Source organism: Athene cunicularia (genome assembly GCF_003259725.1).
Source record: "Athene cunicularia isolate RWA chromosome 4 unlocalized genomic scaffold, athCun1 chr4_part2, whole genome shotgun sequence".
Taxonomy (NCBI): domain Eukaryota; kingdom Metazoa; phylum Chordata; class Aves; order Strigiformes; family Strigidae; genus Athene; species Athene cunicularia.
In genome coordinates this window covers 28,579,854-28,606,254 of record NW_020799099.1, presented here as the reverse complement: position 1 = coordinate 28,606,254, position 26,401 = coordinate 28,579,854, and the positions used below count along the sequence as shown (strand labels likewise).

Below are 26,401 nucleotides of genomic sequence, written 5' to 3'. Positions count from 1 at the left end.
TGATCCAAAATAAAGGATAATAATTGGGTTTTCTGGTTAGCTATGAATATTAAGTTGTTAACAGACCTATGTGTTCATTGTTTTTTATCTCATGCAAAAGCAAACTGGAATTTCATACAAAGTTATAAATGGAATGTCAGCATTTCTAATACTGTAGAGTGCTTGATTATATTGCTGCTGCTGTATAGAAGAGAAAAATCATCTAAAGTATTATAGAGAGATAGGGGAATATAATGTGTTTATATCAGTGATTAATGCAGTTACTCCTGTATGGTGGAATTGCCATTTTATAAGTAGTAAGCCTTTTCTGGTTATCATCAGTGAAAGCTTACATGAGCTTTTGGAATACTTCACCTTGCTCAACAGTGAAATTCAAGCTCCTTCTGTGAGTGAAAGTGAAATAATCTATACTGGATTAGACTTTGAGCTGCTTTGCTTCTATTTATTTCTTGTACTAGTGAGCTGAAACAGCAAAATATTTTTAAAAAGGGAAGTGACATAATCTAAAAGCAAGTTGAATATATTATAATAATAATAATAATAATAATAATAATAATAATAATAAATTTTCCTCTTCCTTTCCTGCTTTTTAATGATCTATTTTCTGGAGTCAAAGAAAGAATTTAGGGTCCTTGTTTATAAGATAATATATCAAGGTATTTGAAAGTACATATATTTTGTTATTTACCAGCTTAACATAGGGCAAATAACAATAGGTTACATTTTTTAAAAAAAATTAATCCTTACTTCTGCAATTTATTTTGATGTTTTCTCAGTGTCATTTAATTTCAGTTAATGAGACCAAACAAAAACAATTAAGAAACAGCCTAATGAACCACTCACTCTCAGGAAATGTACCAAGTTCATCACTGTGTCACGGAATGAGAAGTTGAAGTTATGGGAATTGCTATACGATTAAATATGGCACTTTCACATATCAGTTTAATATGCTTCAATTACAGGTGATACCAGAAATACAGATTTCTCATAAAGCGTAATGAACCTTTGAATGGTGTTATATATCCATGTGTGTTTGTAGATAAACTAGGTTGGGGTGTGGGTGTGTGTATGCATATATAGCATCTTTACATAAAGCATCAATTCAAAATTTCTAATGTAAATTGTACTAAAAGAGAAACAAATTTTAAGTAGGCTATTAAGTACTGTTGTCTTTATTGATATGTGTACATATGTGTACTTACCTGTAAATCTCGGGAACGTGACATGCCTTGTAAGAAAACACTCTCTGTAGATGAGTAGAGCTGTATCTATATATGGCTTGGTTACTATATATTATCTTAAAAAAACCCGTATTCTGGAGGAATTATACATTTAATTCGTTTACCTAATACAGTATTAATTGTTGCTAAATGTATAGGTAATATAACATTTTAATTAGTTTCTTCCTGTTTCTGTTCTTTAAGTGATTTGAGAACAGATGTGTGTCCTTTTCTATGTAACAACTTGTCCTAAATTATGGATATGTCTTTTCCTTTAAAGACTGGTTTCTAAACTATGTTCCCTATATTCTGCCAAAGGAAAAAAAAAAAAAAGTTAACTTTCTGTTTTATATTTATACTAATTTTAATACTGTTGCACTTTACACCAGCTGATACTTCAAGGCACTTGTTTTCACAGCTTCTACTATATGTAAACCTTTTCTGTCATCACTGGGTTCTCAAACTCTGATCAGAATAATTTGTGGAGCCCTGGCCTTTAAATTCTTGCCTTTACAACTATTGACTTTGCATCCTATCAGTGGTATTATTATGTGTTATTTGGAGGAGTTCAAACTGACAGAAGAGATAAAAAGCCTGTCTCCTCTTTTTGAATTTTTAATCAACTTTGGTGTTTCCCACATGGGGCATAGGCAGAATTATATTTTGCCTGTTAAACTATAGTTCTATTTATTTTCTGCCTATTAATTAAGGGTACCTTATTATTTAGGTTGTATTATCTATTTTTTACTATTACTAATCTAGGAAAAATTGAGCATACACTTTATTCAATTTTATATTCAAAATAAAAATTAGAATCTTACATAAAACTTTAAAACTGGGCCGGAAGGAAAGAGAACTTTTCAGGGATTACTAGTGAAATATAGCTTGCAAATACTGTAATCATAGTGCTAAACCTGAACATCTTGATCTCTGTTCGCTGCCTTTGCTTTTATCAAGAAGAAGCACTTCCCATTATTTTCTTGCATAACAGATAATTCAGTTACTCTGGATTAGAATTATTTAGCTACTGGAATGACATGTAAGGAAAAAAAGGACCATGAATTTCTTTTAAATAAGATTAATTCTACCCTATATCTAGGTATTAGATGAATACCCTGGTGTATGTACTTACATGAGAATATTTCATATACCTGGGTAGAGAGCTTGAAGTCTTTTCTTCAGTCCAAATGGGGTATTTAGGATCCTTAGATGTGTGTAATCATTGTAAAATACAACTGCTAGATGATCTTGCCATTTTGAATTTCTCAGTTTCTGGCTAGGAGCAAAGTCTGTGCCTGACAAGAAACGTTTTTAAATAAGGGTACCTTAACCACCAGATTGTGTGGGCACAGTCTAGTGATTAGCTCATGCAAAATATAGAAGAAACAATTTCTGAGGCTGAGGTTGCCTAGGTTATCCCTTTCTCTAGCCAGTGACTTCGAGGTTAGGCCAAACAGTTATTCTTCAGTTACTTCTCCCTTACTCAATGATTCTTAAATTCTGTCCTAAGAAACAGTGTCCTTTGAAACACAGCAACAGGCTGCAAAGGAAACTGGATCCAGCTTCATTTCCTGGGTAGGTCCTTGGGCTAGCATTAGCTGAAAGCGGACACAAAAGTTTAACAATGCAAGATTTTGTTTGCACTTGTGTCAACATTGTCTTCTGTTGGTTAGCTCCAAAGCCACAGGCTCAGAGTACTGGTAGTTCTAGGTCTAATTCTGAGGTGCAGAATTTTACCCCTGCTATCTGTGGTATGAATACCTATTCTAGTCCTATACTGTGGGCTAGATATCTATAACTTCAGCATTATATTTGCAGACATCTAAGGACACATTTACATCTTCTGAGTCAGATTAGGTCTTCCCCCTGCTAAATGTGGAAGTGGAAAGGCAGGAAAGTGTGACTCATTGGAGTAGTTTGCAGAGAGAAAGCTCATATCTGGGCAGCATAACTCAGTATAGGACAGTATTGAGGTAATACCCTTAACTGAAACTGAGTCCGTGCCTTTACGTTGCACTCTGTGTGGGTCTACAAGTTCAGATCTCTCTTTTCTCAGGGTTTTCTGTGTCATGACCTGTTCTGTGATGCAGAAGTCCCATATTTTTACTCACTCCACCTCAAATTTCTGAAGGTAACACTCTACTATTGAAACCAAATAAAGGGTGGTGTTGAAGTGCTACAGAACATGCTAGTGGACTAAGAATACTGATTGAACTGGGTTAGGGGAACTTAAAGCAAGGAACAATTTACCAGCCTTTATTATTAATTTGATTTTGTAAATGATCAATTATTTTAATTTCTACCCCCTCAGTCAGAATTTATTTGTAAAACAATTCCCAGTGTTTGATGTTTGATGATCAAGCACTGAATGATACTGTTGTGATGAGCTGCTTGCTTTTAGGAAAGACAAACACAATCAAACCACCATATTCACTTTAAAGGAAATATTTCTAGTCTTATTTCTGTACCGTATTCTTTGAGGAAGTACATAGAGACCATAAATCACAGGCAAGCAAAAAAACACTGACAAAATTTTTGGTAATATGGACTAATAAAGGAAACATAAGTGATCTAGCTTCATAATATCTGCAGACTTTTTATTGTGACTGTCAAAAATAAAAAAAGGAATAAATGAATCAATCTATTCCAACATGGAGTTTGTAATTTTTAATTAGATTACCTTTCCGTATTTCCTAAAATTTGGAGTACTAAATAAATTTGTGAGAGGTTTTGAACTTAGATAACAGTATGTTGTTTTACAGAAAATAAATAATTGCACGCTACATCTTTAAAAAATACAATATTTGCCAAATATTACAAATCCATCCTCCATGTTTCAAAGAGCATTCAGTTCTCAAGGATAAGGTTCATAGTTTAGAAAAGCCGTGTTTAATTTGCAAATTTAGATAGTTTCTAACTTCGCAGAATTTATGGGGTTTCACAATGACCCACAAACAGAGCAGCAGTTTTGCTGTATGTCTTACCTTTTACCTGTTTACCATATGGAAAGTAAATACTTTATTGTCTTTATGGAAATGTAAAGTAAAATTTGTGAGCATATATATTCATGAACATTCCCTGGTATCAATTTTCAGTTCAGAATAATCCCATGTATGACTTGTAGAATACAACATAAAATTGTGCAGATCATCTTAATCAGGCTTTAACCTTTATAGAATGAATTTTGTTTCTAGCATGTGACTCACTAAAAATTTTCTCTTTCTATCTTTGCTTCCTAACTAATTACTGTCTGTTTAGTTTAACCAAGAAATAGATAAGATGGGTTTAAAGAATTGGCTCAAGAATCAGGTTTCTTGAATTTTACTTTTCTCTCCTCCATGGACAGAGATCAATAGAATTTAAAATTTAAGGCTTAGATCATCTATGATACACCTTCATCTAATCTAACCTGTGTATCATAGACATAGAATTTTATTCTATTTGTTCTACACCTTTAAGTAAAAAATTGTGATGTCTTGCTTTTGTCTGAAGCAAAAAAGGTCTATAAGGCTTAATTTGAAAACATAGAGGAGAATTTAAGAGTCCCAGGATTCAAGGTTAATTGTTTCTGTACCTTTTATTTTGGGGGTTCAGAGGTGCTATTCTTTTTCCCTGTCCTATTAAATTTTGTTTACCAAATTGAAACACCCATATTTATTTCTTTATTTCTTTCCCTGGTGAAAGTATCTATGGAAAGTGATAAGATCAATCCTTAGTCTCACTTTAAAAGAACAAAACCAAAACCAAAGCCCCAAAAAACTATAAAGATTGAGTTTTCCCAGCTCTCTTAATGTAAAGTGTCTTCAGCAGGCTTCTGATTAGTTCTATGGATCCTTTCTAACTTGACAAGTTCCCTCCTAGTTTCTCAACACGAATATGGACAAGTCAAAACTGAATGGTTTGTTTCCATATCTGTCCCACCATTGCTTTTCTACCCCCAGTTACCTCATTACACTTCAAAAGATCATACTGCTTGCTTAGGCTACAGAATGATCCTGGAATTTTGAGACTTTCTTATCCACAGCAAATCCTGGCTCCTTTTCAGATAAAAGGCTTTCCAGGCCCTGTTTATCCTCATTAATGTATGGTCTAGGTTCTTATTTTCAGATGAATGACCTTACATTTGACTCTGTGAAAGCCCAGATACTTTTTCTGAAAACATCCAAACATATGATCGATTTCATTTCATATGCTGCCATATCCTTCTCATTATTATTCACCTCAACAATATATACCATCTGGTGATTTTATTTTTTTAATTTATTTTTAAATTATCAAAAAAAGATTGTGATGAGACCCCAGACTTTCTAAATCCCACTGGATTGTTTCAGCCATTGATGATTCCTTACTGACATCTACTTTTTGAGGTTTTGCAATTACTGACATTATTATTCATGCGGTATATGCCTTACTGATATGGCATAGTATTATTTTTCTCTTGTAATTATGCAGGGTGTGAAATTAAAACATGCCTACAAGAAGCTATTATGTTTAGCAAGCTGCCTTTGTAAATTGTTTCTTACATAAGTGAAAAAAAAAAAGAAAAATGGTGTTATCTGACAGGCTATATTTCCTAGAAGATGGTATTATATCATGATGTGACAGCATTTAGAAACACAAAAAGTATTCACAGTCTTCATTTGTGAATTCCACTGTTTATTTCTCAAGCCAATACTGATGATTTTTCTTGCCTTGTTTGAATACTTGTGCTGTGTCATTATATGTCCCACCTTATGAAATTTCACTGGTAAGTGAAGATCTGTTAAAAAGTAATGTCAACAAGAAAAAGGTCTTGGCTGATGAGTTAGAAACTCTTGTGAACAGGCAGTTTGATGCTGATGATTTTAAAGCACTTGATGCTAATGTAAGTTGCTAAACAACTTCTCTGTTGGCCTACAGCTTGGTAAGTAGTCAGCTTTGCTTTGTTAGTCTCATATAGGCTGTAATTTCATATCATAGTCAATCTGATCTAACTGCAAGCTACTACAGAAACAGGTAATTTTTAAAAATCCAAATCCCTACTCCCTAATACCTGTTCTGAGTTGTACCTCTTCTGATAGAATATTAATCCCCCACCCCTTCAAGAGAAAGAAAATAAAACAACCAACGAACATCTCCATAAAGATTAATTTTGCTTTTGATGAGAGAGTTTATCTGATCCACAGATCACATTGTAGTCAGGAGATGGGTAGATCCAGCACAAGAGAATTCCTATTGGATAAAAATTGGAACAGCTCTTTAAGTAACAAATCACAGTTAATTAACATTAATCATGATATGAGATAACTTCTGTACCTTCTAAAATCTGTCCTCACTGACATTTTTGGAAGGTTTATTAAAACTGAGTGAATTTTCCAAAGAACCCCAAAGTATATTGCTAGCATAAAGATGTCTATGTCTAAACAAACACTGAATCTTACATCTGTAATCAAAATCATAGGTTTACTGAAGATGAAAATTAAGTAATTGCTAGGAAAAGAAATCATACCTGTCCGTAGGTATTTCCATTCTTGGAAATATCTCAGTCATTCTGGCTAATCTTTTATTAATTATTTTTATTTAAATAAAGTTGACCAATTATAAATGAAAAGCATCATGAGACAGACTTCAACTCAAAGGATTGAAGCTGAGAACACTAATATGCAATTAAAAATGTGGTACTATAGCGGCAGGTGTTGCTGGGCTTTTAATAAAGGTTTATTATACCACATTAGGTGTAAAGTTGAATCCTTGTTTATAAAATTGAAGCTAGTGGGAAAAAGTCTTTTAAACTATTTCAGACCCTCTTTTCTGAAAAATAAACAAAGAAATAATGCTTTCACTCTAAATGTTCCTTTTTCATGAATCAGCTGTGATTTTAGCAACATTTCATAGCCTTGAAATCGCAGAGATTTCTAGCATGAAGTTTTCAATACACACCATTATATCTTTAATACTACTTGTATAACTATGATGGATTTAGAGTTCATTTTTCCCAGACTGCATTTTTGATCTTTATGTACCAGCTGTAAGATCTACACAATTTCATTTTTTCTTAATTCAATTTAATGTGAACTGAATAAACAGGCTTTTATTGTACAACAAGTAGCTAGCACGAATATTCAGGTAGCGTAGTATGCATCTTTAATTAATAATAGCTAAAGCTGGTATTGTGGTGATTTTTCTTTGTGAACAGTTTTCATACTTTCTAACGTACTAACAAGGTTATTATCTCTTATAATGCTTTTATATTAATATATAGAGGATTGCTTCTAGTAAGATAAAAAGTTTGTGTCCTTTCTCTTTGCTCTAGTGTTCCTTTTATTCTCTATTTGTTTAGATAATTTTTATTTACATTAATAAAAACTGAATTAATTTTCTATATATTCCTGCTGATACCTTTACAGAGCAACTGAAACACAAAAACTTCTGAATCCCCTGTTATCATATGATAATACAAATATAATGGTTCTGCAGTTATTTTGAGAGACAGAGTAGGACGAGTAATTATTCTACAAAGGAATTAACTATAGTTATATTCATTTTTTCTGTGCCCAGTACAGAAGTTTAAATTGTGCAACATTGCAACAAGGAGTTGCATTACGTTTAGTTCTTTCAGTTCTGTGATAGTGTTTTTAATACATGCACCATGTAAAATGAGAATTCTGAATATTTGTGGTTATCAACATCTTAAAAATTCTTTGGATGGAATTGACGTAGATGTCTATAAACATATACAGACTTTAAACCAAAATGGTGCACCAATTACAGAACGTTTCTCTGGGAGAAGTGCATTGGAGTTAAAAAACAAATAGCTATTAATTATACTCTATTTACAGAGTGTATGTGCCTTCATTGAGAAGCAGGAGCCTTTTCAGATCTGCTGCTTTTATAACAGGTCTTTGGGAAGAACTTGTCTTTTGACAAGCCTATTAGAGGTTGATAAAATTAGTTGAGTAATTGAATTTTATTTTAATTATTTTTGAATTTTATTTTGTGGTTAGGAATTAGACTGAGAGGAAGAAGACATTATGTGTACTTGGGAAATTATTATGTCAAGTATATATGAAAGTTTCTTAATGACAATTCCTATGCATGTAAAGTAAAATCAGCTTTAACATTCACAGTGTCTTTACAGTGCTTCTCTCTATTCCCATTGTATATTTTCTCTATGTATTCTAAAATCTTTTGTGTAATCTCAGTGAGACTGTCCTAAAGGTATTAAGTTTTAAAACTGCAATAAATAATTACAAAGTAACTAGAAATCCCTGACTTTACACAGTTGCAGTTCATTGCCCCACAGCAACCTTAAAATGATCTATTAAATGATTATTAGAAACAATTAATTATACCAGAGAACTCTAAGAGCTCAAATGTAATTTCATGGTTATAATTTTCTTGTCAGGTAATAAAACGGGATGAGCTTGGCAAGGATCTGTCTGACTGCTCTCTCTTCGATTTGCTGAAATACGATGATTATAATAGTGACAAGCACCTAGCACTGGAAGAATTCTATAGAGCTTTTCGTAAGTACAAAGATTAACCTATTCTTCCTGTTTTCTTTTCTCTCTCTTGCTTTGATTTTCTAAAATACTATTTTTTAATTTTTAAATCTTGATACATCCTGATGCTGTAATTAAACAAAGAGCACAATTTAACAGTCATGATACAGTAAAGAACTTAGCAGAAATCAATGAGATCCATTAGTGTCCAGTTTTCTGAGGGATTTGGGTAATGGAGAATTTGTAGATAATCTTTCTTAATGCCAACATACATTGATAAGTCGGTGTTGCACTCAAGTGGGAGGTAGTGTGGTTAAGACATAATCAATAAAACTGAAAAAGCTTGAACACTTCCCCACACCCTGTATTTATGAGTACTGATAAGACCCTTTCTGACAAACCCAGCAACAAATGTGACACTTCTATTAGGTGCCTTATGTCTTCACAGGACTCAGAGAGATAGAGATTTATAGTGTAGTTTTGCCAGGTATTTGTTCCCTGAATGCCGAATGTGGCTGGGGACAAATATGTAGAGTATATCCAAACATCTTGACCAAACCACTGGGGTATGGGTCAACATGATAGTACATAGCAGAAAGAAGAAAGGTGTTGAAAGCTTTCCTTTTTGTATGTTACATGCAATATAAGATACATCCATATATTTTGCTATATCCAGATCAGAACTGATGATTTTCACTCTTACCTACCTCTAATCTAACTCTGAATCTTGAATTCTGAGTTTCAGTAGCTGTTGCTCCACATTCAGTAACCTGGCAGCATAGCAGATCAAGTTTGTCCTTAGCTCTTTCTATAATTACAGTTTAATTATGCATTGACTAGTCCATTATTGTATCCTCATTTTGAGTCATTACAGCCTGTTGCTTTAGTCTTCTTGTACTTTATCTTTGGACAACTAACAGCTTTCAGCCACTTTAGATGATGTCAAATGAAAAAAGTTCCAAAACTATTTAAAGAGTTTGAAACTAAAAAGTTATGAATGGATATTAGGAAAAAAATAGCTGCATTGAAAGCAATAAGAGTAAACATGAAATTAATCATCAAGTAAGAGTGCCTGAAAGTTTCCTAATTTTGCCCATTGAATTCTATTCTTATTTCCCTGAAAGTCTTTCAGAAAGTGTGATTTTGTGATACTGCTTAGCTGAACGAATAGCTTACTGCTCCTAGAATAACCTTCATCCTGCTTCCTGACATTATCTGACTGCCTTTCTTGCAATGTCCTGACACTCATGGTCTCTTTTCTGAGCCACTTACTAAATCAGCAGAAAAATATTTACCCTCCACATCGCACCCCCAATCCTACTTATTTTCTGCCAGTAGGGTGACCTGAATTGAGTAAGTGAAGGGTCAGACCATAACTCATGCAAAAGGTGAATACAGCCAAGAAATACAGGAGGAGAGGGAGAGAATGAGAGATGTTAGGACCTTGTGGCAGTGAGATAAATTAATTCATCTGTACTAGCAAAACACTAGGAAATACTGTAATTTCTTTATTAAAAGTTGTGATATGAGTCTGATTTACAAAAAGATACAGAATTACATAGCATCTATAGAAACAAACCTATGCGTTATCTATGATTATAGGGATAGATGTTGTACATGTAGATCTTGATTATATGCATAAATGTGGAAATATATATGGAAGCATGTAGGATATTTAGCAGTCCCAGAAGTTTAAAGGCATGTTTAAAACGTTAGCATGCTGTTTGCAAACACTGAAACCATGTATTAATGGAAGCATAACATTGTTCTTCCAAATAAGACTTTGCTGTGCCTCTGAGGGAGTATTTTGCATAGTTGTAAAACTCCAAACATAAGAATAGCGCTTTTTTTGTATATTTTTGATGGTCTTTTTATTAATGAAGGTCATTTCCATATGGTATATTAAGCATTGCCTTAATATGAATAATAATGGAAACATTAGAATCCATAAAGTTAGGAATTATTTAGGTTTCTTTGTTGCACTACAATAGTGGAGAAGACCCTATTTAAAACTATACCGGTATCTTGGAAGATGATTTCTAGAATAAGATTAATTCTTCTATGTAGGGTTTTTTACAAACTGTCTACATATTCGTTACATTGTTTAAAAATGAAACCTAAAAAAAAGGTTTTATTTCAGTGTACCTTGTGTGCCCAACCAGCCAAAAGAATGTGCTATACCATTAGTCTCTGTAATGAAGGCAGAACAAATAATCTTGAAATAAATTTGAGGATTAACTCTAATTCCATTGCATTTGGTTTTAAGAGAGTTTGAATTCAGTCATTCTGACCTATGTCAATAACATTAACAAAAATTGCATCATGCTATAAAAGGATATTAAGCTAAGCAAAACCAAAATACATTAAATTATATCCACCTGGTCATTTGACTACTGCTCTTATGGCTAAACCCCAAGGTGACCCCGAGCTGAAACCAAGCTCTCCACACAAACCAAGACAACCCCAGGCAAAGCGAATGTGGCAGCCCAGTCCAGAGGCCTGTGTTGTTTGCTTAAGGAAAGCCTGTGACCTGCTGCTAGTAGTGGCAAATCTGGATTTACCAGGAAACAGAGATTTAATATGGAGAGTGAACCAGATCCATTCAAGGAAATATATACAAGAACCACTCAACGTAACATTTTCAACACAACATTCCACACACAAGTATCTCCTCAGTTAAGCATCAATCTATGACAGAATTAAACATTTTAATTTTCTTCAATAAAGTGAAATAGGAATGTTGAAAATATTTATTCCAAACAGAAATAAATCTGATTTTTTTTTCCCAGAATTTTCTTTAAGAATTTAATAATTTAAATTTTGTATTCCATGATTATGTTATATTGTAATTATACATTTGTAATTATACATTTGAAATTATAATTTTGTACAGTATGGAAAAGATTACTTTTTACCAGCTTGGACACTTTCAAACATGTAGAACAAAATAAAACAAAAAAAGGAAGGATTTAAAAAAAAATACTTTTCATATCTATGTAATGATTGAAAGATTATAACTGAGTAATAGTATTTGCAGGGTTCATCAAAAGACATAACTGTTACTTTAAATGAAAAACACTTGTAGAATTTTTGACCCCTTCACTGTCCTCTGTCCACTGAGCTTGACAGTGTGTTTGTCACTGGTTTTTCATTCTTTTATCTCCACCTTTTTAATCTACATTTAAAACCTAATCTCAATTTAATGCCTTCTACTCTCAGTGGATTTACCTCTGTCTCTAATATCAGTGGAGCAGTGGATTTGAGAACCGTTAAACTCTCATTATTAAAGTTTGTCTGCCCAACTGCTGGATCAAGAGCTACTGACAGTATTCAGTGAGAATGGTGTAGGGGGGGAAATTTAGTTTTGCAATGATGGATAAATGGATCCTTTTCAAAACTTCTGCACAGAATTCAGAGGGTGGTTTTGTTGTTATTTTCTTTAATTTTATTTATTCTAATTAATTGCTTTTTTAAGTACGGAGAGGAAGTGGAAGAAAGTGAATAGAAGGGAAGCAGTTCTAATGCCTTGTTTGTTAAGAGTCATATGAGCACAGAAATGCTAGGACTAGGTGGTAGAGGTAGGGGAGGGGCAATAGGAGTCACAGCACCACATGTACTTTTTTTCACATGTGGCAATTCCCCAAGGGTACTTTTGAAGCCCATTTGTACCTAAAGCTACTAAAATGTAAGATATACTATAGATAACAAAATCTACGTTTAAGACCTATTCAAATTTGTCAAGATTTAACAGCTCTCATTTTCTAAATGTAGTTGTTCATCAATATTCTCTACTCATTACAGGCTCACACTGCACAGAACAACTTTTGTAAAAAAGGAGAATGCTGGAAAAGGAGAGCAGGCATCAGGGATATTTGTGTTGTCAGACAGCCTAAAAAGGAGATAAATAATAATAAGGCATACAACTAACATGTACATTTCTAGCTGTGATTTCCAATGGTATTTAAAAACACTTGGATAAGAGTTTGAACACAGTTGGATTGGATTAAAAGCCGTCTTCACCATGCTGTTGAATAACCTACTTCTTTAAAGTGGTTTCTTTTTAAGGCATTAGGCAATTACATTTTATTTAAATATGAATGCATATCTGTGGGATTAATTATCAGTACTGTTTCATTAGCATTTGCAGGTGGGAATTTTTTCATTGGCATACTTAATTAGAAATTTGACTGTCATCTAAAGATTGTAAATTCAGAATCAAACATGACTAGATTGTACTACTTTATGAAGAGTTCTCCACAGGTAACAGCAATTCTGTTTTTATTCTAGTGGTAGAAAATAAAGATTTAATCTTTGCCTGCTTTAAAGGTATAGGCATACACATAAATATATATCTATACATATATACATGCTTGCATGTATTCTGTGAACTACTTTTGACAATCGCATTTTATCTGACAAAATGAGTTAAAAATAAACAGGACAACCACGTGTGAATAACTGCATGCAGTGGAATAAAAATCCCTTTTCCCCTTCAGAAGGTCAGATGCTGAGGCAGTAACAAAGAAAGAAAATGTTTGAGAGGGTGCTCTCTTCCCTGGAGGTTTGTGCCAAGTCCAGCTTCATAAAATGTTACAAGCAGATTAAGATGCTTACTGGCTTCTGTAGTGTTTTACATACTGGCAAGACTGATGTGGTTTTCTGGGTATCGGCTGTTTTCACTCAAACTGTGTGAGGGGTTTTTTTGGTGCTATAGCATCTGTCTACTAGATACAACAACAGCTTAACTAGATCAATAGTGTATGCGGAGCAGAGCCCAAAAAACTATTTCCATTGATATAAGATAAACCAGAAAGTTGAGATCTAGCTAGATTTTGGGATCTTGGGCCTAAAGGAATCACTTGGTTTGGTGCTCTCCTGCTTTGGCCATGTCATGTAAAATTCTATCTCAAAAGTGATTCAGCTCCATCTTAGTGTCTTGGTTTGCTTTTACATTTTCCTTCCCCAGCCAGCCCCAAGCTAAAGGATTTTCTACTAGCAAATTTTTAGACAGGGAAAAATGACATTTTCTGAAAGGGTGGCTGAAAGCCTAAGGTGATGGAACCAAGCAAAGCTAGAAATGGGAAATACAGCTTCTTGAAAGCTTTATCTTCTGTAAACTAAAACTCAACTGATATACTGCTTTTGCTTTTCAAGGGTTTTCTTTGTGTAATGTCTCATATAGTATCAAGATAATTCTATGTTTGCTATAAATGCTATCTCTTTTTGTTTGTCTTCTAGTGCTCTTTTCTAAAATAAATAATCTCATGTGTTTTACTTCTTTAAAGTACCATCTAAAATGTAATTTCAAGGCAGGTACTTCAGATGGCCTTCACAGTGGCTTGCAAAACCTCAAGGCATACCACAAGCAAGTAAACAGTAATAAATTATTCTGTTTGATCACTCGGCAGATGCAGATGTGTATGTAGGCACTTCCCTTTGTGAGTGCAGTAGAAAGAATGACACCAATTTAGACATTTATGAATAGAACTGATCGAATACAATGAACACAAATAACAAGTTTATTGTAAATAATAGAGCTAAATTCTCTACATAACAATTGACATCCTGTATAAAATAAAGAAAAAATAGCAATATCTTTCAGAATAATTTTCTATTGTTAGTGTAGAACTATTTTTCATGTTATCTTATGCTAAAAAAAAGGGTCCATGGAAGGCCCTCACACTAAGGACTTAAGTGTAAAAATTACCACTGGATGTACAATTAATTGTCAGAATTACTTAGCCAAAACAAAATATAGCCGACTTTTTTAGTCAGTCCTTCTATTAGCGATGCTTTATAGTTTCACTGGTACTGCTTGTGCTTCCAGGTATGACTCAACACTATTAACACTAATGCAGCTGTTATTTAGGACCATGTATATTGTTACTGTACATGCTATTGCTTTATATATTTAAAAGTAACTTCAGGCTTGAAATACTGTTCAGGTCACAGATATCAGATTTAGATTTCAAGTACTTCTTATTGCTGAGGTATTTGTATGAAGTGATATATAAACCTACAGTAACAGCAGCTATTACAGAAGTTGATCTGGGCTGAAATTACGGAACTTGTCTTTGGGCTTATCTTTTAGAAGGAAATGTGAGGCCAATGTCTAGTATGATTGTCAAACTTTGTGCTTTGTTGTGTTTTGAATCATGGAAAGGCAAGGAGCAAGAAGTCCACACAAATACAGGGCTCATTATGATTGCATATGCTTAGTTATTAGATTCTCTTGGTCCTCAGATATTCTAAAATGTCACTGTTATCATTATGATAGGTTTACTGCTATTTTCATTTGTCAAATGCAGTTATTAAAGGTGCAGGTTCAAAAATCCTCTTTTGAAATGTTTATTTCCAAAGCAAAATAGACCAGAATTTAACAACAACAATAAAAAAATCAAAAGTCTATACTGAGTTATTCATTGAAATAAATGAGAATTCCCATTGGTTTCCATAAGTTATCCTCAAGCCCATAAAGAGGAACTCAGAAAATGCTTATTGAATTTATACTTCCAATGACTTCATTATGAGGTCCCAAATATTGTATTTAATGTGGAATCTGAGACAAACCTTGATAACTATGATGAATCTTCAATAGCAAAAGAGGTTAACAAGTAGTAGAGGAAAGATTTTCTGAGGTAGGAAGAGGTATTATTCTGCCTCCTGCTACCGTTAATTCCTTTTCAGCAACAACTAGTATGTATTAGATTGTTCCAGAGGGTATTATATATCAGCACTAGCCTCTGAAAATACCAGTGAACATCATACTAAGTAGGAACTATTGGACTTAGTGGTAATCTTTTTCTGCTCAATCTAATCTATCTTTCAAATTCCTACCTATGCTACATGTATTTTCAATCTATAGATTCTCATCTGGAAAAGAATACCACCTCTTCTATTGAGTGGGCAGAATTTTAAGCTGATCATTTCAAACAAGTAAATATTTAAGGTATTAAATATTGTTTCATGGATTGAAGTAGTGTGCCTGAAATTTCTCAGGAGCAAATCAGTCAATTAATTTTGATGCTAAGTGAGTTCCAAATGATGGTAAATGTGTTTATTGGGTGCTTCTCCAGTAAGACTATGTGTGGTTGTTTTGGTTTTTTTTTTAAGATGATTTTTAAAAATTATTTTTAAAAAGGCCTCTGAGTAAAAGGACCCTTTTTTTTAAAAAAAAAAAAAAATCTTAACTGTTACTGTTTGACAACATAGAAGTTCTCTGAGAAATGCTAACCTGTTGGTGTATGTTGCCTGTTCCAATCTGGATCAGTGTAGGAGATTACTGATTTTAACATACATTCTTTATAAGTATACATCTGATAAATAGTATCATGCAGCTGAAGTTTTTTATTCTTTTAAAACTTTGCCTGATTTTTGCTGTCCTTCTGAATAAACATAAAACCAAAAGATTTTATCAAGGTATTGCAAGATCAGATATTGTACATGCTTGTCATGAAGCTTTGACGAAGTATGATGCTCATCATTTTATGTAACCCTGCTACTGTCTTTCCTAGGCCGTGGAATGTTTGCACTGACTTGGGTAATTTAAGAACTGGATAAAAAGTGTCAAAATGAACCAATCACATTCAGTGTGAATAAGCTGTTATTTCCTAAGGCCAGATATCTAAAAATGGAGTACTAATAAAACATGATTACATTATGAAGTCAAATAAATGAGTTGCAGTTCTGTAAATTTAGAATTTGACCTTTTGCTAAGGTCAGGTGCCAAAGGTTTTTTCTTCATGTTTTGGGAGAATCAAGTAAATAATTTAAGGCCATGTTAGGTTTGCATGAGTAGATGAAACAAATATTTCCCAAGGTCTTTAGGTTTCAGCAAATAATGAGGAAATTAGGAGATTTTTTAAATGAACCTTGACTTAGGCTAGAGAATCCCATCAGTGCATTTATCTGGGAGCTTTTCCTTGGTTCAGTGATGTAGGTTGCTAGAGATAACATTGTGAAATATGGGATTGCAGAAATGAAGTTTGGAACCAAACACCTTAGTTATAGTATCGTGGTTTCAGACAAGAGTATTGGTAGAAGTTGACTTGCATCATATTTGTTGTTGGCTCAAAATGCCTGAGAATGGAGTCTTGTATGCCTTCCAATAAGTTTAATTGTATGCTTATTTCAGTGCGGTGGAGAATGACACACAATGTCGAGTAAGAAATAAACACGAGTAAATACACATATCTGGTTATGGTTCTCAAAGTTCCCCTGTAATTGATCTGTTAGTTGTTTCTCAGGAATCAGTTATGTCTGGTGAGTTACAGTATTGTTGCAACTATTTTGTTATGTTGCTGTTTCTGAGAACATTTTCATCTTTGCAAAGCAGTGTACCTGCAAGATTAGGCTATGACTGATGTTCCAACATCTGCAAGCACATTTATTTAGATATTTTAAGAAACATTTTAAGGTGAATTGAAAGTAATTTGTAATCACAGTTTCCTTCATTAACAGTTTTAAAGGAACCACTTTCTCTGAGGTGGAGGAGGGGGAGGCAGAGAGAAAGAGAAAATACTGTCAGAACATAAGGAGTAATGACTGTGCATTAAAGGAGAAAATCAGTAATCCACAAACAAGAACATTAAGTATCTCTACTTCAAGGCAGATTTACTCTTCTGGAACTATAAAGAATATTAATAAGCTCATAAAATGTTATTTAGTAAGAAAGCATTACTTGTTTCCTTTGCACCCATGGCATTACCTCTTTATCTGGATTTCATAGTTTAAATTGGTCACCAATTCCAACTTCCCGAGTAACTGGCTATAAACACTGTTAGCCAACAATAAATGTTCATTTAAGCATAACTTCTAAAATAATTTTCAATATTATTATTATATTAAATCTCAATACAAGTTACCTTTGCTTTAAAAAGAACTTAATTCATATTTAGTATTTGACTTCTTCAGGAAGCAGCATAGAGAAATCCTTTTTTCCTCTTACAAAAGCCAGAGTGTATTAGTCTGAATTTAAGACATAGGTGAAATGTTCAAAACTGTTTCTCAGGTATTTCCTTATGTGTCTAGATAGTGGTTTTATTTTTCCATACAGCTGAATGCACCAATTTATAATCCATTTAATAAAGGAGGTTATTACTGCATGTTGACATAAATGGTTTGTTCAGTATTAAATATAAATAATAACAAATTTGGAAAATTACAAAACTCTGTCAAAAGCACTGCTGACTTGAAATCTGAGGGATCTTTGCTGTAACGTGAGAAGACTCAGCAGTCAATTGTCAGTTGCACTTAAGAAAAAAAAAGGGAAATAAAAAGTGGTTCTAATTCATTGCCTTAAGTCATCAAAAAGAAACATTTTGATCACCAAAATAATTTAAGTATTTCAGAGGAAGACTGAACAAATAAGATGCCTTTTATGTCCAATAATCAAATTATTTATTTGGATGATGGTTTGAGCTGCCTTGTATTACTTTATGCTCCATACAAGGTAGAGTTTACTGGCAATTCTTAACTATCAAGCACTAATATTCAATTCAGAAGAGGGTTACTAAGTAATTTTATTTTAAAATTTAGAACATATTGTTTCATCTTTATACCTTTTGGGCTACTATGGAGTCCAAAGAAATTAGCTTTCCCCCCAAAAATAAGCTGTTGGGTTTTTGGTTTGGGGTTTTGTTCTCGCATCTGTGTAAATAAAAATAGAAAAATTATTACAGTCAGAAGATTGTAAAAGGCTTTTAGTAATTCCTGAGATACCAAGATTTCTTAGGCATATCTGACATTTACACTATAAAACCAGAATCTGAAGACACAGTTTTGCACCTAGATTATATCAAAGTACTTGGAAATGCTGTAAATGGGGTTAATAAAATAATAATGGCAATTCTGCAAAGCTTGTGAGCTTTTCTGTAGACCTTAGTGTTACAGAAAAGTGTATTACAATATATTGGGAAAGTTTTTAGATTGAATGCCCTCAGATATCCATTACATAGATTAAGGAAAGATCAGCTCAAACATGTCTCCATTGCAAAGAAATATATTGGAGAAGAAACTCTTTTTGTTTGATCCATTGTTCATGGTGAATAAGGTTCTGCCAAAGGGTTGTTATTTCAGGAACTTTCATTAATAACTTAATTTCCAAAACATAATAGCACAATTTCAAGTTTTACTATAGTATTCCTCCAGTTGGTTTTTTTTGTGGGTTTTTGTGGGTTTTTTTGGTGGTGTGTTGGTTGTTGGGTTTTTTTGTTTGTTTGTTTTTTGTTTTGTTTTGTTTTGTTTTTTTTTCCTTTACTATTGTGCTTCCATAGTGTGTCTTAGTATTTTGTATATTTTTGCGGTTTACAACTATCCTAGCACATTCATATATGCAATTGGCAATAAGACACTGAACTGAAATAAACAGTGAAGGAAACATTTGGATCTAAATATTTTATAGAAAGCTTCAAAGAAAATGTGGATAAATTAATTTTCAATATGAACATTGTCAACACACTACATTTTAAATATAAATAAATGATTTAGATTGGCATCCTAAATTAAATCCTTCAATTACCATTTGAAGTTTCCTACCTGGTTTGGTTTTTTGTTTGTTTGTTTGTTTGTTTTTTGTTGTTTTGTTTTTTATAAAAGGAAAATAGTTTACTTTAAAACTGTGTGTTGTACACATAGAAAAGTGTAGCATTAACATATCTGTACCCTTAGATAAAAATGTGTATGTATATAATTTAATCTGATGGGTGCCTTAAAAAGCACTTAAGACTTTGAATCCCTGTATGAAAATTCCCTCTTTATGTCAATTCTGAGAGCACCTTCTGGCCTGTTCCACACTACTGGGCTCTAACATTGTTGCAGGGCCCTGACCAGGGAAAAGAGGGGAAGTAGCAGAAAGAATTGGAATAATTCCTTGTTTGGTGACTCCCTCGGGGATATTTTTCTTTTCATTTTCAAACTTCCCGAGGGAAAAATAGCAGGAGTAGACACATAATAGCCCAGAGGAGATCATCCAATTTACCAACTGTTATATTCTTCCTATTACTTATAAATTTATTACAAGAACACTCAAACTGTAGTAATTACTGTGATCTTTGTGGTGTTGATATGTTTTCACTGTGTTCAGAGATAGAGCATTTTCCTGTCTACCTTGTATTTATCATATATTCTGCCTCAGTTTCATTTATTTAGTTTTTTAACTAAAAAAAAAAATTTGTTTCATTTCCTCTTAGTTAATATTTTCAGGCCTTGATTTTGTCTTTCCCTCCTCATTCCCAAGTCAACAAGGATTGATTAAATGCAAAAGTGGTACTCATATAAGTGCTCTTTTACCTTATGCTGAAGGATGCCATGGAATAAAAGGGAGTAATTTAGAACAGCCAGGGTTTTCTGAGCTTTTTTACCCTGTATTTGAGAAACGTAGCTGGTTCATAAAAAGTGGTAAGGGAGAAAAAGAAAGTGATTTGTAAGGGTCTTCATGATGCATCCCTTCAGAAAGCAGAAATGTATATCAGTCCTACTAACTTGCATCTCCTGAATTACTTTGAACTACAGGGATGAGAGGCCTGCTTCTAAACCAAAATCATCCCCCTAGGAAGTTTTCTATGCTCAGTTCATTCTAAGGCTACAAAATTTGAATAGGGTAGGATGATTGGAATATATTTAAATATGACAAATGCATTATTTCTGTTTTCAACCTAGGTTTTCCTTTACAAAGCATACTATAATGAAAAGTTTTTTTCTACCTTCAGAATGCTAAAAATATTACCAGCCCTTAATAAAACACACCAATTATCTATAAATTTGGATTTGTTTTATGAAAATGAATAGATTTATCAAATACTCAGTGGGAATACTTAATTAAAAAAAACCCAAAAAAACCAAAAAACCAAAACCCACCTTAGGAGATATCTTTTTTATCTTAACTTCATTTTTTTTTGAGGAGAAGGGTGTTTTTGTGATGAATATTGTAATATGAAAAGCCTTTGAAAAAACATTCACTTTAAAGAAAAATCATCATCATAGAATCATAGAATGGTTTGGGTTTTAGGGACCTTAAAGATCATTTAGTTCCAACCCCCCTGCCATGGGCAGGGACACCTTCCACTAGATCAGGGTCCTCAAACCCCCATATAACCTGGCCTTGAACACTTGCAGGGAGGGGGCAGACACAGCTTCTCTGGGCAACCTGTTCCAGTGTCTCACCACCCTCACAGTAAATAATTTCTTCCTTATATCTAATCTAAATCTATCATCTTCAGCTTAAAACCATTAGACCTCATCCTATCACTACACTTCCTGATAAAGAGTCCTTCCCCATCTTTCCTGTAGGCCCCATTAAGTACTGGAAGGTAACCATAAGGTCTCCCCAGAACCTTCTCTTTTTCAGGCTGAACAATGCAAACTCTTTTGGCCTGTCCTCATAGGGGGTGTGCTCCAGCCCCCTGATCATCTTCATGGTCCTCCTCTGGACCAACTTGAGCAGGTCCATGTCCTTCTTATGTTGGGGGCCCCAGAAATAGACACAGCACTGCAGGTGGGGTCTCACAAGAGCAGAGTAGAAGGGGATAATCACCTCTTTTGACCTGCTGGACACACTTCTCTTGATGCAGCTCAGGATGCAGTTGGCTTTCTGGGCTGTGAGTGCACATTGCTGGCTCATAGTTTTCCATGCACTATTGCCCAGCCTGTATTTGAGTTTGGGATTGCCTTGACCCATGTGCAAGACCCTGCACTTGGCCTTGTTGAACTTCATGAGGTTTGCACAGGCCCACCTCTCAAGCCTGCCCAGGTCCATCTGGATGTCATCCCTCCCTCCAGTATATTGGCTGCACCACACAGCTCAGTATCATCAACAGTCCCACTGTCCATGTCACCAACAAGGATGTTAAACAGCACTGGTACCAATACTGACTGCTGAGGAACACCACTCATCACTCTCCACTTGGACATTCAGCCATTGACCACAATTCTGAGTGTGACCACCCAGCCACTCGTCATCAACCAAGTGTTCAATCCATCAAATACATGTTCCTCCAATTTAGAGACAAATATGTTGTGCGGTACAGTGTCAAATGCTTTTCAAAAGTCTAGATAGATGATATCAGTTGCTCTTCCCTTATCCACCAATACCGTAACCCTATCATAGAAGGCCACCAATTTGTCAGGCATGATTTGCCCTTAGTGAAGCCATGTTGGCTGTCACCAATCACCTCCTTATTTTCCATGTGCCCTAGTGTAGTTTTCAGGAGGATTCACTCCACAATCTTGCTGAGCACAGAGGTGAGACTGACTGGCCAGTAGTTCGCCAGGTCTTCTTTTTGTCCCTTTTAAAAAATGGGGGTTATTTTTCCCCTTTTCCAGTCAGTGGGAACTTCACTGGACTGCCACAGCTTCTCAAATGAGTAGTGACTTAGCCCTTTCATCTGCCAGTTCCCTTGGGACCCGCAGATGTATCTTATCAGATCCCATGGACTTGGGTACTCTCAGGTTCCCTAGGTGGTCTTAAACCTGACCTTCTCCTTCAGTGGGTGGTTCTTTATTCTCCCAGTCCCCACCTTTACCTTCTACATCTTGGATGGTGTGGCTGGAACCCTTGCTGGTGAAGACTGAGGCAAAAAAGTCACTGGTTACCTCAGTCTTCTCCGTATCCCAGGAAACCAGGTCTCCCATTTCCTTCTGGAGAGGGACCACATTTCCCCATGTCTTTCTTTTATCACCAACATACCTATAGAAGCCTCTCTTGTTGCCCTGGACATTTCTGGCCAGATTTAATTCAATCAGGGCTTTTGGCCTTTCTAACCTGATCCCAGGCTACTCAGACAGTTTCTGTGTATCCCTCCCAAGGATACGTGTCCTTGCTTCCACCCTCTGTAGACTTTGTTTTTGTGTTTGAGCTTGTCCAGTAGCTCATATATGAAGTTTTTTTTAAAGACAGAATATTATTCTCTAACCCATCTAATAATCTTAGGCTAGTCTTTAACAGTTGCTAGTACACATATTAGGTAACGCTAATCATTTTATCTAAGCATCTTGTGAATGTACTAAAAGGATTCCATCGTGACAAATTGTTACTTCTAACTAGCTGATAACTTTATTTTCTGAAGTCAAATCTTGAATGAAGGAAAATGTAATTTATATGTTCGTATTTTCAGTTTTGGAAAGTAGGATCTATTTAATCCTGCAGTGATAGAACTATTTGGTATGTTTGAAGATATACATGAAGAGGTCCTGGTTTTGCTGTCTTTTTTTATAATGGTATTCTAGACTCTGATACTTCTTGCTCCCCATCACTCCTGGCTTTCTAACTGCTCAGAAGCAAACTTCTCATAATTGCATATAATAATTATTTATGTATTCATCAGACAGATACATGCGAGCTGAATTCAGTAGGAACATTTATGTATGTGCGGGTTGTATATGTTTGATGAAATTGTGTATCATGCTAACTCTACTCCTTCTGATCACTGGAGCCCTTATTTAGTAGGATGACTATTATATGGCCTAAAAACATGTTTGCAATTATCCAAATTTATTTTAGATGCTTCTGGATTTAAAAAATCCACACAGAAACTCCCACTCTTCCCCCTCAAGCCCCAACAAAAAAACAACTTCTACCAAAGGAAGTAAGGAAACAGACTAAAAAAATATCCCTGTGGCTGTGTTGTACATAGAATTAAATTGTGGATAGATTCTCAAGCCAGTTTTCTAAACGGATCTTGCTCTCAGAGTATCAAATCTTATGTTAAGTAGTTAGCAAGTGATTTATATGGAAATGCAATTTTGGCTGTATTAAAAAAGAAGGTGCCATATAAAAGCTATGAAGCAGAGGTATATGTAGTGCAATATTGTGTCAAAATGTGTTTAAAAAAGATGCAAAACAGTGAAAACCTACAGAAAGGGAAAGCCACATAAGCCTTCTCTATGTAGTTATTTAGTATAAGAATTGGGGAAACTTCCTAAGATGGAAGGGATCCAAACAATTCATCTGGTTGCCACTCTGCCATGAATAAATGATTGGAGGAAGTGTCATTTTTGAAAAATGTGTTTTGCATTATGATTATAATTCTTCCCAGCCTAGACATATGGTAGAGATGTATTTGTTGGAGGAAATAGTTACAGTGTTTTAAAACTTGCTGAACACTCTATTTAAGAACTAGTTGATGCTAAACAAAGATTAATGTTTTGTTTATGCTTATGAAGTGCTGAGTTAATGTCTACTTTGAGTAACAACATATACATATTAACAACTTCTCCAAGTTAGAACAAAGATACATCTAGTCCGGTATCTTTGCTCTGAGACTGCTTAGTGAAGATTACAAAAGAAGAAAAAACATGTTAAGATTCCTCTAATATAGTTTCTTTTCTCTAGCGATTCTTGTCTGGGAGACCGCTTGTCTTTAACAGCTCTTGATGGATGCCTCATTCATAAATTTGATTTTGGACCCATGTAAAATTAGCATCTGCAACATTCTGTTTCAGAGACTTTCACAAGTTTGGATAGAATAAGTATCTCTTTTTCTTCATTGTGCACACTTTCTGTTTAGCTTATTTAGTTCTTGTGTGATAAGAAACCATGTTCTGTATTCCTAGTCTCCAGGACACTTTTTTTTTAAAGATTTTGACATAACTTTGTAGTCATGTCTTTTCCATTCTAAAAATCTCAGTCATTTAATAGGTGATTGTATGGAAAGCCTCCCACATCTTTGATCATTCTTGTTGTGTTTCTCTGTTCTTTTTCAAGTTTCCTGCAAGTTTTTATAGAGGGAGGTACAAATACCAAACAGTTAAGTTGCTCATGCAACATGGATTTATACACTGGCATAGTAATGTTTTTCTGTTTGGGTACTAGTCTTTGCCCAATAATTCCTTTTATTGTCATATTGTCAGGACTGACTAGATATTTTCATAAAACTGCAGATTATACTCTCAAAGTCTCACATGTAATCAATAATAACTAGTTCAGAGCCCATCACTGTGTAAACAAGGTTGGGCACTTTTTTTTTCCTTCATGAATACTGAGTTAAATATATTGAATTTGTCATGTCAATATTGTAAGTAAGGTCTTTAAGCAAATTAGCTTTTATGTTTGCTACCCAAACTACCTGATTAGTTGTTCTCCAAAAATTCTATCTCATCTTCTTACACCTTTTCCTGGATGATGTTGAACAACATGAGTTCCAGTGGAAATCCAGGTGGAACTCCACGGGTAACTTTTCTTCATAAGAGACCTACAATGATCCTACAATAGACTTCTTCAATGGAGTAGTGAAATAAGATCATTCCCTAGCTCATGCCAAGATCTGATGCACATTGTTTGTGAAAGGGTAGATTGGAAAATAATGTGAGTAGAACCGTAGTATAGAAGATTGAAGTGCTAAGAACCAGAGCTTAGTCCAGTGTGTCTTTAGTTTGTTCTATAACCTTTGTGTTGATCTTCTTAGATACATAGCCCATAGCCTGCTTTGATCTTGGGGAAATATACCAGGTACACAAAGCCAAGAGAGGAATACATGGAGTCCTTCTTGTTCTTGGAATGTGCCAGTGTGCTCAATGTGAAGTCATAGTCCTTTGCATAGACACCTACTCTTAAGAGGAGTAAAACTATACTCAGCGAATGTACAGTCAGGGCATGGTGGGCTGACCTTGGCTGGACATGAGGTACCCAGCAAGCTGTTCTATCGCACCTCTCCTCAGCAGGATGGGGAAGAGAAAATAAGATGGAAAAAACCCTCATGGATCAAGATAAAACAAAAGCAAAGGTTCTGTATGAAAGCAAAGAAAACCAAAATACTTATTCTCTACTTTCCATCAATGTCCAGCTACTTCCTGGGAAGCAGACCTTCAGTACATGTATCAGTTGCTCCAGAAGACAAATATCATAATAATGAATGTTTCCACTTCCTACTCCTTTCTCTTAGTTTTTATTGCTGAGCAGATATCATATGGTATGGAATATCCCTTTGACAGTTTGGGTCAGCTGTCCTGGCTATGTCCCTTCCCAAGATCTTGCCCACCCCCAGCCTACTGGTGAGAGGGGAATGTTGGAGGGACAGCCTTGATGCTGTGCAAGCACTGCTCAGCAGTATCCAAAACACTGGTGTGTTATCAACACCTTTCTACCTACCAATACAAGGCACAGCACTATGGGGGCTGCTATTGGGATAATTAACTCCATCTCAGCCAGACGCAATACACAGGTAGAAAAACCTACTTTGCGGTCTGGTTTATTTCTTTTTCCCTCAAATGTAAACAGTCATATCAGCCAGTTGATTTTTCAGAATCTCTTTCATCCTAAAACTGCTCCCATCTGTTCTTATTTCTATGTTAAAGATTTCTGTGAGGAGCTGCATCATAACTGTAGTCTTCAGACTGTAGGGAACTACTGGATAACAGTTGCATGGCCCTCTTCTTTCTGCAGTTGAAATGCAGTAGTTCTGCTGTGCTTCAGGCTTTCTAACTACAGTCCATGTAATTTAATCCTGAATTACTATTTTAGAATATTGTCCTGTCCTTTTCATCACAGAATTGGATGAGGAGATAGTTTTTACAAAGTTGGGTTATTATAAAACTTGAGATAAGTCCAGAGATCCTAAATGTTTAGAAATTCTATTACCATTCCGGGAAAGAAGCTTTGAAATTTAAAAGTGAAATGAAGCTACACAGTAAATAAAATTGGCAAATTATTATATTTATAAATGAAATCTTCGTGCATAAAACTCTGAGTTACGAGGGCTGTCAACT

General features: G+C 34.6%; 1 protein-coding gene across 2 annotated transcripts in view; it reads left to right on the top strand.

The window, feature by feature from the left end:
- Positions 1-26,401, top strand: part of FSTL5 (follistatin like 5) — a 300,031-nt gene that overhangs the window by 158,491 nt on the left and 115,139 nt on the right. For both annotated transcript variants that reach the window (XM_026847761.1, XM_026847760.1), the window contains exon 5: positions 8,605-8,725. In XM_026847761.1, the coding sequence (XP_026703562.1) occupies positions 8,605-8,725 (121 nt within the window). The remainder of the gene's footprint in view (positions 1-8,604; positions 8,726-26,401) is intronic.